Below are 12,868 nucleotides of genomic sequence, written 5' to 3'. Positions count from 1 at the left end.
ACCGATACGAAACGTAGCAGGCCGCGATGACTTCGTGACGCAATCTCTGATCTATCCGGATGGGGATTGACGAATAACCGTGAAGATGCCGCTCGCGCTGTCCGGGCGACGCTGCATTGATTCCAAATCGCCAGGATGTTTGTTTCGAGGCGAGGCGGTATGTAATTGTGCATGCTCGAATGGAAATGACTAACCAGCTGCTACTTTCTCAATGCCTTCGAAATTGCAGAAGCCGAATTGATTGGTTACATATTGGACAACTCTCGGTTTGTCATCCGGCGAACAACACCTGCCCGGGGAGCAAACGGCATTTGAATGTCATTCGGGATTGAGGTGCGCGCGCCCAACCAGTTCGACCTGCATGCATGACTGAGTCACCGAATCACCGGGTCGCCGTCCTTGCGTGCAGACTTTAATCTCTGCCAGATCGACATCCGCCAATTCCAAAGCCATGCATGAGTTTTCTAGCGATATTCTAGCGCAAATTACGTACAGGTAGGTGGGTGGCATTATGAATCCTTACGGAAGCACCCGAGCGCACCGACGATGGTTAAACTGCTTCGTCCGGGCAGGGCATGACCTCGGCGATTACTGATCTTGAGGTCCGCCAAAGCTAGTTTCCATGAGCAGTTGATGTATATAGGCTCTCAGGTAAGTACATTTGCCTGCCGAGGCATGCCATACTCGGATCTATTACACCTCTTACCCTAGTTACCTGAATTGGAAAATGACTTGGTCGCGAAAGAGTCCGACAGCTTGGGCGAAGCTAGCCGTTGCGCCAAACGCTCGTCAATCTTTCTATGCTGTACGCGGGTCGCCGAGTTCCTACCCATCCACATACCCGGAACTCCCGCCACCGAAATAATTGGACACTTCAAGAATGCTCACCAGGCTCTGCCACTGACGAGAACGGGTCCTGATCCAATACGTGCACTCAACCCATATATCCTGCTGATTGTCCGCCAGCAGCAACCCTGGACCAGCCCTGGTGCATGACATGATGAAGCCCGGTACGGTAAGAACTCTCGTGATCCCAACGCGAAAGTAAGCAATGCGCCGCAGAAACGCCGGGGGCAGCCCGGAGATAACAGCAATTCTCGGGATTCTGTTCTATCTGTCAGACTCAGCTATGACGTAGGTGGAAGCCCTGTAGGGCTACCCGCCTGCTATCCAGCCTTACTCACCTAGACTAGAGACCTACCTAGCTGTGACCCCTTTATCGTGACCTCGTACCCAGCATCGCTTCGTTGACTAGCTTCTAGTCGTTTTCCAGTACGCAATCGGCTTCTCGCTTGCTGATGGATCTTCGTAACCATATTTTTAGAAGCAGTCACATCCCCGTCTTTGATATAAGTACCGGTCAATCGATCCTCCATCGTGTTCGCATTACCGCTAGCTGGCGCGCGCTCAGTAAGCAACCACTCGTCCGCCATGAGAAACAGCCGAACATACATACAAGAACAAACCCGGCCAGTCAATAATGAGACAAGTATAGATGTATACAGATATTCTCTTCTCTAGATAATCCTCGATTTCTTCGAGTCCTGTAATTATGTAATACATCCATCTCTCTCTGTGTGTTCTAAATCAGTACCCATAGCTGGTGTCAGATCTTCCTCCCGTAGGGCTGCTGACATGGCCAATGGCGTCGCCAGAAACCTTTCAGCTGGCGGCTTGCTTTCTGTCTCTTGTTGCGTAATCCAAGACCTGTACTCTCGGGCTGAGGCCAATAGCCTGTCAGAAGGTCTGCCCGAACACCCAGGCAGTTCCCCAGTACCGCCGCCAAAACAGCCGCCCGCGCATCTCTTTCTAGCGGAAGTGCGGAAGTGCGGATGCCATCCTCGCATCTCGCAGCGGCGTGACTCTATCCCAACGACAGGGCCTCCCTCTGCAATGATGACGATAATAATAATAGCGGTAGTAATGATAATACGCTCCATGTCACGCATACGTAACTTAACCTCCACGCCATCATCATTGCGCGGCGGCGGCCTCCTCGTCAGCTCCCTCCTCCTCTTCCCCGTCCTCAAACCCGTCATCCGTGCTCTCCAGGCCGTGCGCACGAATACCATAGCTGGCGGCCCAGCCGACGAGGGCGAACCCGCCGAACAGGCCCCACGCGAGCAGCTCGCCCTTGCCTTCTACGCGCACCGAGAGGGTGAACAGGCTTCCACTGACGAACGGACCGAAGCTTCTCCCGGCTGCTGAGAGCGTCTGGGCAATGCCATTGAGGGTTCCCAGGCTCGAGTGGGACGGAGCTGAATTCGTGATCTGTGTTTTACCAAAATTAGCATCATCGTCGTCAAGTAGCGAAATCGTGGATATGGTGTACGTGCAACGGTTAGGAGGGTACTTACTAATAGCATAACACTCGACAGCCCGCCCACGGCGCAAATATTCTTGATCACCAAAATCGCCCCCATCTCCGCATAAAGCCAAAGCTTGCCGCTCGCCGACTCCTTGTACCCGATAAAGGGCATCAGCGCCATGCTGACGGCCAACCCTAGCAGCGATCCGCGGTACGTGCCCAAGTTCCCCAGCCGGGCCTTTAGTGGCGGGAACAAGATCAGCTGGAACAGGATCGTGAAGATGCCGGCAATCGAGAGCGAGACGCCAATGACGTCGGACTGCAGACCTCGGCCGGTCGGCGGGTCCGCGGCCGCGTAGATGGGATACAGGCTGCTGAACGAGATGTTGGACACCTGGAAGATGAGGTAGGTGAGCAGGACCAGCACGGTGGTTCGGTTCATGATCTCCTTCCAGGTCTCGGGGTCCGACGGGTCCTTGTGGTCGTTTTCGCTTTCATCTTCCTCGATGGTCGGCGCGAGCAACCTATCTTCCTCAGACGAGTCGGCATCGTCAACCGGCTTCTTCGAGCCGCTCTTCCCCTTCTTGAAGAAGCTCGTGAACCACTCGAACCGTTCCGACCATTCCATCGAGCCATCCTGGTCCTCCAACGTCTCCTCGTACCATATGGCGAGCACGGCCACGCTCAGCGCCAAGAGCGAGGCGCCCAGAATGTTGGGGGCCAAGAAGGGGTACTGGTCCTCCGCCACCGTGCCGACCAGCAGCCCGCCCAGCGCCGGGCCCGTGATGCTGCCCAAGCTGTAGACGACGGGGAGCCAGGTGAAGGCCTTGCTCTGGTTGCTCCGGTCCGTCAGCTCGCCCAGGCAGGTCGGCACCACCGCCGCGTTGCCGTTGAGCAGGCCCATGGCCACGTGCACGACCATGACGTGCCAGTACTCGGTGCAGAAGCCGAACATGGCGAAGCAGATGCAGAGGAAGGACGTGCCGAGCAGCATGACGGGCTTGCGGCCGATTATGTCGGACAGGTAGCCCCAGAAGAGATTCGTCGTCAGCTGCGCGAGTGCGAACGCCGAGGCGAGCAATCCCACATAAAGGCCGACCTTGGACTCGTCGCCCTCGGCGAGGAAGGCCTTGACCATGGTGGGCAGGTACGGCGAGATGGAGTTGAGCGCCGTCTGCTCCGACAGAGACAGCAGGGCCAGCAGCGCGAGCTGCCGCCACGGCAGCGGCGTCGGCTCGTGCTCGTCGCCATCGTCGTCGGAGCCGCCGTCGTCCGACGAGGCGCCGCCCGACGGCTGGTGGCCGGGCGTCTTGGGGGGCGGCGTCGGGAAGGTCTGGTAGTGGTGGTGCTGCGTCGACAGCCGGCGCAGGCCGCGGCCGCGGGGGTTGAGGACGGGCGGGGGCGAGCCCGCGCGGAACGAGCCCGTCGAGGTCAGTCGGTTCGGTCGCAGTCGGGCGGGTGGCCGGGGGGCGCCGGTCGCTTCTGTCGTCGTGACGCGCCGCGGCGTATCGGCGGAGGCTGCTGCGGCCGCCGCCTGTCCTGTGTGCACCATGCTCTCTCTCTCTCTCTCTCTCTTTCTCTCTTGGTATGTCTATTTTTCTTTTCTTTCTCACGTCTCACTCGCTAGCCACTAGCCGTGTTTCTGAAAAGTCGCAACGGGCAGATTGTGTCGTACGGAGCGGGCGATTTTGTCGGATCGCGCAGGGCAGCGGGGGAAAAAAAGTATGGCAAAGTCGGAAGGAGTGTCTCGGGGCCTCGTGTCGCTCCCAGCTGTTCGTTCGATCGATCGATGGGTTTCGCAATGGCAAGGGAGGCTCGGGGTACTTATCCGACTGCTGGCGAATGACGTAGGGCGAGGATGGGAAGGAGCAGGCAGGCCCCGATGGGTCGGGCGCCTTTGTGATACAAAGGCACTAGAGAAGGTTCTGGGGTATCATGGGCGGATCGATACAGGATTGTCACGGCATTAGGTATTCATCGTCGGTGAAAGGATCGGTTCAGTCAGTCATGGCATGAAAGACAGAGACAGCTAGTAGCAAGTAGGTGGAAGATGATCAAACAAAGCTCAATTGAGGTTGCAGGTTGCAGGTTACATGAAGGGAGCATGCATGTGTAGGTCGGCAAGTAGGTAGGGATTTTTAAGTGACGCAAAATTTCGGTATTGGTTTTTCTGTCAGTGGACTGACTGATCGAACAAGGACATGGGGAAAAGCGGCAGGTGGCGCGCAAGACAGGCGGACAGGCGGACAGGCTGGGGATGGAATGATTCCATCCAGGCTTCGGACTGCACTAGAAAGGACTGTTAAGGTTAGGCCACCCATTCACTATCGGACTAAGAAAACCGTTCGCCGTAGTGGACGTAGTGCCATTGCACTGCTCCCACTCTGCCCTTTCGGCCTACCATTTCGATCATTCGTTCCCCCTCACGGGCCTCAGAGGCTCACTTGCGCGGCTTTGCTTCACCTGCAGATAGCGGGGTCCGCCCAGGAAGAGCCTGGCACAAGTGGCTGGGCGTGTCCAGGAACATGCATCTAGTCGATCGGGGATCTGGATGGCGCCGGAACCTTTTCTCCTGCACCAACTGCATCCTCTATTGGAGCGTTATCTTCTAAGTATGTAGATTTCACTGACATTCTGCACGGCAGCCTCGGCAGCATTCATATTTGTATATTTCATAATTTTTGCCGTCTTCGTGCAGGAGGTACAAGTAATCTCCAACCACTGGTTAAGCATCTTTGAACACCAGTAGATTTCCTAACAGAAAGCACACATGGTAGATTCAAATTACAGTGATTATGATCAAACATGTAATATCTTCGAGTCACAATGGCACTTGCTCCGCTCAACAGATTCATAGCTCAATACGAGAGCCAATATTTGCTGATAACAGAGGACTCGTGTCTCCTTGGCATTAGTAATTTTCATTGTTGAGCGCATTGCCAATTGCAAATGCTGCACAACTTGACCTCTCAGGTTATTATATCACATCTTCTTCATGATGTTGCAATAGTTGCGATATTCAAATTGGAATTATACCCCAAAGCAGCTATGTTGTTTCATAGACCTGTTCCATTCGCCATTACGCCAAGCCTCTCCCCGATGTATGTGTTTCGCATCCATCCATCCCCGAGCCTGTCTGTTGTTCTAGTGTATATCATATCTCTCCATGCACTCGTAGCCAATACTCCCAACTCTTCTACCACGTAATCTTAACCGGCAAATCCCTCGAACTGCGCCCAACATGGAACGTATACGACCCCATCGTAACCATGGCCCAGTTCTGCGCCTGGACGTCCCAGTAGCTCAGATCCCGCCGCGTCAAGTTGAACGTCACCGTCTGCGTTTGGTTCATCTGCAGCATCGTCTTCTCGAACCCGCGCAGCACCTTGTACGGAAACACGACGCTGTTCAGCACTGCCTGCGGGTACGCCATGTACAGCTGCGTCACCACCTGGCCCGCCCGCGCCCCCGTGTTGGTCACGTTGACCGACACCGTCGCGTATGTCTCCCACAGGTCCGGGTTGCCGCCCTCGTCGCCCCCGCGCCCGACAGCGGCTGCTTTACGTCGTAGCCCTCGGGGTAAGGGTACTTGTGCGTCACGATGTCTTCGATGTCCTCGATGTACGGGTAGACGTATTTCTCGAGCTTGCGGAAGCCCTCGGGGAACAGTACCTCGTCCTCCTCGGGGATCTTGCTGTCGTACTCGGGCGGCATGGCAAAGTCCTTGGGCCGGTCCGCGGGGTACTGGCTCTTAGGCTTGACCACCTTGAGGTCGAGCGGCGAGAAGTTGAAGGACGTGTACGATAGCCCGAAACCAAACTCGAATCGGGGCTCGATGCTGTACTTGTCGAAGTGACGGTAGTCCACAAACAGTCCCTCCTTGAAGTCTTGCTGGGGCACCACTCCGTTGGGGAGATACATGACCTGGGCACCCTCGCCGTAGTCTGCCAAGGACTTGCCAATGGTCCAAGGAAGATGGCCACTGGGACTAATGTGACCCAGAATCACATCGGCCAGCGCGTTTCCAGACTCTTGGCCAGGCAGGTTGGCCAGGACGACAGCCTTGACGTTGGGGTGCTCGATCCACTTCTCCATGATGACGGGACCGATGGTGTGGATAACAACAAGAACCTCGCCCTTGCCGCCGCCACAGTCCTTAGCAACAGCCAGAATCAGATCGTCGCCGCCCTTCTGCAGGAACAGATCGGGGCGATCGCCCCTGACACCGTCGCTTGAGATAAATCCCTCACCTCCATCGGCATTGGCGAAGACGATGCATATATCGCGGCTGGTAAGCTCTTCCGGTTTGGGAATGTCGTTGGTGAGATGGGTCGTCAGGTCGACCTCATCCTTGTTCTTCCACTCGTCGGCCAACTTTTCCACGGGAGTAATCAGGTACGGGAACTCGACAGCGCCGGAACCCCACCCCGAAGCCAAGGTACCCTGGTTGCAGCCGCGATCCTTGCACGCATTGGGGCCCTTGCCTGGTCCGGCATCCTCGCCAAAGATGCCGATCTTGGCTTTTCCTGCATGCTTCTTGCTGAGTCGCATCTTGCGTCGTCTCATGTCGGTGTTGCCGTGGTGGTCCATCGGAAGCATATTCTCGTTCTTCAGCAAAACGGTTCCTTCGGCGCCGATTCTGCGAGCCAATACTGAGTGATTACCCATGACATTGACGTACTCGTTGACTCGGACCTTCTCTTGATCTGAAGGACTACCGGGGGCTTCGACGCCGTATTCGTCGTTGGTCCAAGAGGAGAAATTGGGACCCTCAGGATCGAATTTCTCCTTGTCATCTTGGCCCATTTGATACCAAGCAGCAACGATTCGAGTGGCCATGTCGTTGATTCGGTCCAGGGGAACGGAACCGTTCATGACGGACTTGGTGAGCTCGGAGCCCCAAAGACTCTTGCCGTCGGCCCAGAAGAGTCCGTCACCGGGCATAGTCATATCGAGACCCGCGAGGGCAGTCGAAACACCAGCCCGCTGGGCCAGCCAATCACTCATGACGAAGCCCTGGAAGCCCATCTCGTCCTTGAGGATGCCGTTGAGCAACTTGGAGTTGCCGCAAGCGTAGCTGTTGTTGACCTGGTTGTAGCTGCACATGACGCTCGCGACACCGGCCTTGACGGCGTCGCCAAACGGCCACATGTACAGTTCGTGAAGCGTGCGGTCGTCGATGTTGGAGCTGATGGCGTTGGGCAGACCCCACTCCCAGGGCTGGCGGAAGTGCTCCTGCTCGTTGGCGACCAGGTGCTTGATGGTGGCCATGACGCCCTCGTCCTGGATTCCCTTGATCGACTGGAAGGCCGCGACACCCTGCAGGTACGGGTCGGCGCCGAAGCCCTCCCAGTTTCTGCCGCCGGCCGGCATGCGTCCCAAAGGTCCGATGCAGGGACCCAGAATAGCGTTGATGCCCTTCTTGCGCGCCTCGACGGCGTGAGCATTGCCCCACTTGTACATGAGGTCCTTGTTCCATGTCGCGCCGACCGTGATACCGGCCGGGAACGCCGTGGCATTATCCGCGAAACGGATACCCAGAGGACCGTCCTGGAGTGCTAACGAAGGGAATCCCACATTGGTAGCCGGGCCTGTGTTGCCCACGGCGGGGCCCATTGACCAACCGGTTCCGGTAGTAATGTTGACTTTTTCGGGCAGCGTCATCTTGCTGACCATCTCGCTGGCCTTGCGGTAGCTCTCGGCCCAGCTCCGCGCTATGCCGCCCTTGGGCGTGGGATACCACGGCGGAGAGAGGCCATCCGGCGGGGCGCCCTTGAACTTGTTGAACGCAAAGAAACCGCCAGCTCCCAAGCCGATGAATATAAGACCGATCACGGCTAAGCAGCTGAAGAGGCAAGGCCTCGAGCGGCCACAGCAGCAGCTACAGAAGACCCGCGCGCAGCAGTTGCGCCGCCTAGCCCGCAGGGCCAGGGCCTGCTCATTCTTCGGACCTGTGAGGGGGTCGGATTGGAGGAACTCGGTCGCGTCAATGTCGGAGTCGTGGTCGAGCGAGGAGCGGGCGTCGAAGGATTTCCGATCGTCGAACGAGCGTCGGCCGTCGAAAGAACCGCGGCCGTCGAACGAGCGGCGGAGGGGCTCCGAGTCTTCCTTGGGCCGAGGGCTGAGGAGGCCCTCTTTGCTGCCGTCCATGGTGGGTGGACTCGAGATTTATAGGGTGAGTATATTATAGATTCAATGGGATTCCATCTGAAGCTTCAAAGTCAGTAACATTTGTGGATTGGCCAGCCGCAGGCATGGACAGTAAATGTACTTCGTACTTACCAATGTCCCAGATCAAGATTCCCGGATTGTGCTTCAAGTCGGAAGAGAGTAAGAGTGCACCGTCTAGGCGTAAGAGCGAATTAGAAGGTGGTGAAATGGTTGTACAGGTTCGTTGGTGGATTGGATTTTTGTCGAAGTCTCAGATCAAGACAAGACTATCGGACTTTAGAGCTGGCACGTCATAACACAACACAGCGGCACATGCTTCAATGGAGAAAAAGCGCTTGCCAGCAAACGATGGATGCGAAGACGAAGCACAAGCACAAGAGTGGGATGTTGAAGAAGATGCAAAAAGAGAAAAGAAATCGAAATCAAATAATCAAGTCTTGGGAGTGTCAACATTGATGAGGCGAAATGGCCATTGGTGCGACGAAGGAAACAAATCGGTTGAAACGTTCCAGCCCGGTCTTGCATCCAGATTGAGACGAGGATGACCGCATTTTGAAACTCCAGATGGCGCTTGGCATCCCGCATTGGTGACTGCTGGTGCCCACTGCCGTCCAAGCTCCAGCGAGCTCCAGTGGCTGCCGTAGCTCTGCCATTGGTCTTGGGCCCTGTCGGCCCTGCATTGGCCCCGTCTCTTAGGTCTCTTCAGGGGCTTTTAGTGTGTTATCCCTGGCCAGCTAGCAACCTCACAACGCTAGAACAACCTTAATAGGCCTAACCGCCCCCGTTCAGGATATCGCGGCGTATCATCGTGGGCATCCACCGTCACATGGAAGCTACTCTAGTTCGGTGATTACTGGCCTCACCAAGATGCAACGAGCTCTGGCTCTAGCTAACCGAAGCAGTAAAAGAAAGTTCCAAGAGTCGCAAAGACTCGAGGCAATTGTGGGTGACATGGACAGTCTAGGCGATCTGGAGAAGATGAACAGGATTGATTCCCAGTGTCTGTCCAGACTAATTGACGCAACGCTGCTATCAATTGATGCGTTTGGCTGCAGTATTGACCTGAATGTCAATCACCAAACCAATGATGCTGTATGCACTTTACGCATATGAGCCTCGAAGCCGGAATCTCCAAATTGGTCCCGCTACTTTATGGCCGAGTCTGTGTAAGCAGATATGATCATCGCAGTCTTGTACGCGGCCAAGGTTGAGGTCCAACAAAATCGCATGTACAAAAAGCCATGGCGATGCGACTCTTCACCTTTTCACCCAGCTCCTCAAAAGGGTCGCTGTACCACCACTGGACATAATCTTATATCAGCTAATGATGAGTATAGGCTTATGAGCTTGGCTAAAGCCTATCTGGATAAACCAAACTGGTCAAAAGTACATACCTTGTCTCAATTCTCAATCACCTACAGAGCTAGCTTTCCTGATGCCGCTATCCGGCAGCGCTTCTGCTCCGTCGGTTTAGCTTTTTTCGCAGAGAACCGCAACCTTTGATATTAGGTACTCCCCCATCGGCTGGTCTTGCTTCGGCCACGTTTACCATGGCTTGAAGGTTGATGTATCTGCCCAGCTCAGGACTTGACCAGCAGGCCAAACACATGGCCTCTCAGCTACATCGGTCAGCCAATAATGTGCGATAACCAATTACTCGATTTGAAAGAATACAGGATCAATGATAAGACATGTCTGTCCGCTGGTCATGCCGGATTGTACAGGGATCGCTTTTTCATGGACCAAATAGCATCGGGACCGGGAGGTCTGAGCTCGTTGAAACAGAGACCCGAGCCAAGCATAAGAAAGACAAATATCATGACATATATGGTCCCGAAGTATTGAAGAAACTGGATTGGCTATCGCCCAGGGGTTGCTGTCATACGATCCGATCCCCTCATGTCAGATCACAGCGCTGCATGGCTGGCATAGATTGTCGGTACCGCTCCTATCCGGCGCCCAAAATAGATCTGTTTTCCCGTACTTCACCGAGCGACCCCACGTCTTGGCACCCATTCCCTTGCATCCCTCGTTCGGATACGGAAGGTGCCCCGTAATTCGACAATGGGATCCGAATGTCGATCACGGCGTTTACGGCAAAGGTGGTTCGTGCCGGGTAGATATCCCCTCCGTCAAGTGCGACTACTGTTTGCCAAAGACGGTAGGGATTCCGGCCAGCCCCCGCCCCCTCAAGATGGGAACAAAATGCCTGGGTTGCCCGATTCCTCAGGGTTGGTCTTTCACCATGTCTTGATTGACAGAGACTGAAAGGGATCATTGGTTACCAAAAGAGACGATGTTGGTTACTCTATTGTTGCTAGGTGCGGCCGGGCTTCCGGCCCTCACCTCTGCCTCTTACGTAACTTCAATGTCTCCCAACGCCCAAGGCCTCTTGAACGAATCCATGGCCTGGATGGACACCTTCTACGACAGCGAACTCGGCTACCTCTACGACGTCGAAGGCGGCGCAGCCCTGCGCCACGAAACCCGCAGCTCCGCATGGTACGCCCTCGGCCTCCTCGCCCGGAACGACTCCACAGAGGCCGAGCACATCATCACCAACATCATCGGGGCCCAGTTCAAGGACCCGTCGCGGCAGTGGTACGGCGACTACCAGAAGTACCCGGAGGAGCCCGAGGTCGGGACCGCGGCGTACCCGGCCAGCATCTACAACTCCTGGGACCCGAACTGGCGCGGGTTCATCGGGACGATGTTCGTTGTGATGTTGGAGGAGTTCTCCGATCTTATTAGCGAGGCGGTGCAGGAGTTGATGCTCGAGTCGCTCTTCAATGCGACCATGGGGGACAGCTACCGCGTAGGTGGCGTAGATGACGACAATCTGTATCCCTCCTACAGCAATCCCGTACGTTCCTTCCCCTGGAGAGATAGAGAAGATAGTGTTCCATGTACTGACCCCCGCAAGGCCCTCATGCGCGCCTTCGTCTCCGGCTGGACCGGCCGCCGCCTAGGCGACCAGAACATGACCGACGCCGGCGAGCACTACGCGCAGGAGATCGTCGACCTCTTCGTGCGGCACAACACCCTGTCCGAGTTCAACTCGGGCACCTACACGGGGGTGTCCATCTTCGGCCTGCTGCTGTGGTGCAAGTACCTGCCCGCCGGCGACTCCGTCATGTCCGAGTACGGTCCCAAAATGCTGCGCGACACCTGGTCCGCCGTGGCGCAGCTCTGGCACCCGGGCATGAGAAACATGGCGGGCCCCTGGGACCGCGCCTACGGGTACGACATGAACCGCTACGTGAGCCTCATGGCTCTGTGGATGTGGACATTGGTAGGGAAAGAGCAGTCGTCCCTGATCAAGAAGGTATGAAAGAAAAAAGGCACCACCCACTTATCAGTGCTATCCCCAATGACCCCCCTTTCTTTCTCGTGAGGAGAAAAGGACATCCAGCTGACTGGACTTGACTGTCAGCCCCAAGTCATGAGCCACTCGGCCGACTGGGCCTGGTCCCCGCTCATGGCCGTCCTGGCCGACTACCACGCCACGTTACTTCCCGACGGCCTCCTGGACTCCCTGACCAGGTTCGGCGGGGAGCACACGTTCGAGGCGCAGGCGTATTACCCGCCCTATGACTACGCCCCGCGTAACATCACCACGTGGCTTTCCGAGAACGTCACTATCGGCGCGGAATCTTATAAAGAGACCGTAATCGGCGGCCCGTCGACATCGCAAGAGTCGTTCAACCCGACCGTCGTCCAATGGACGACTGGCAGCGAGATTGCTTTCCTTTCGGTATGGTATACCAAGACTACTGATACGATCCTAGGGATGATGTTGCTGACACTAGACAGCTGTACCCGACGGAGAGGAGCCTTGATGTCCAAGTCACCCCTTGGCGCCTGGACCTGTCCTATCCGGAGGGCAACGCCTCGTCCATCTTCACGCTCGTCGTTTCAGCATTCGCCGACGGACGGACAGTGCACGGCTGGGAAGACGTTAAAGGCATCAGTGTCAATGTTTCCGGAAACGTCAACGCGACACATTCCCTATCCTTTGCGGGACAGATGGGTGGCCGTAGCAAGCCTCTCCGTGACTGTAAGTGTTTCCCCAACTCTGGGGTTCCAGCTCTCCCACCTCAACGTGCTGCTTCCCCTGCCTGTTGCTGGCGCGAGGCTAATCAAATCCATGTTTAGTTGAGTACTGGAACTTCACCTACGTCATGCCGGATGGGTTCCGCGGTCTGCCCCAGCTTAGCCTAGAGTTCAGTAGATAATAACACCGGCACTCAGTGGCAAAGTCTCCAGGAGACGGAGACGGGTATATCACGCGAAACCTGGAAGCCACACTAGCCGATGAGGAAGTGGCCCGAATCTCTTGAAATTCGACAGCGACCTAATAGTAGCCTAAACATACATCAAACATAATTC

The 12,868-nt window shown here is 56.0% G+C and overlaps 3 protein-coding genes across 3 annotated transcripts; 1 reads left to right on the top strand and 2 right to left on the bottom strand.

The window, feature by feature from the left end:
* Positions 1 to 1,974: 1,974 nt before the first annotated feature.
* PG997_009995 (uncharacterized protein) lies at positions 1,975 to 3,860 on the bottom strand (the record flags this gene model as incomplete). Its single annotated transcript, XM_066814310.1, has 2 exons — positions 1,975 to 2,271; positions 2,358 to 3,860. 2 exons carry the CDS (start codon positions 3,858 to 3,860, stop codon positions 1,975 to 1,977), a joined length of 1,800 nt encoding a protein of 599 aa, XP_066666272.1.
* A 1,644-nt stretch (positions 3,861 to 5,504) lies between these two features.
* PG997_009994 (glycosyl hydrolase family 3 N terminal domain-containing protein) lies at positions 5,505 to 8,458 on the bottom strand (the record flags this gene model as incomplete). Its single annotated transcript, XM_066814309.1, has 2 exons — positions 5,505 to 5,837; positions 5,873 to 8,458. 2 exons carry the CDS (start codon positions 8,456 to 8,458, stop codon positions 5,505 to 5,507), a joined length of 2,919 nt encoding a protein of 972 aa, XP_066666271.1.
* A 2,389-nt stretch (positions 8,459 to 10,847) lies between these two features.
* PG997_009993 (uncharacterized protein) lies at positions 10,848 to 12,714 on the top strand (the record flags this gene model as incomplete). Its single annotated transcript, XM_066814308.1, has 4 exons — positions 10,848 to 11,804; positions 11,913 to 12,233; positions 12,293 to 12,536; positions 12,635 to 12,714. 4 exons carry the CDS (start codon positions 10,848 to 10,850, stop codon positions 12,712 to 12,714), a joined length of 1,602 nt encoding a protein of 533 aa, XP_066666270.1.
* Positions 12,715 to 12,868: the final 154 nt, after the last annotated feature.

This window comes from Apiospora hydei (assembly GCF_038363865.1).
Source record: "Apiospora hydei strain CBS 114990 chromosome Unknown utg000007l_segment0_segment0, whole genome shotgun sequence".
NCBI lineage: Eukaryota > Fungi > Ascomycota > Sordariomycetes > Amphisphaeriales > Apiosporaceae > Apiospora > Apiospora hydei.
The sequence above is the reverse complement of the archived record's forward strand: the minus strand, read 5'-3'. Positions and strand labels throughout refer to the sequence as shown.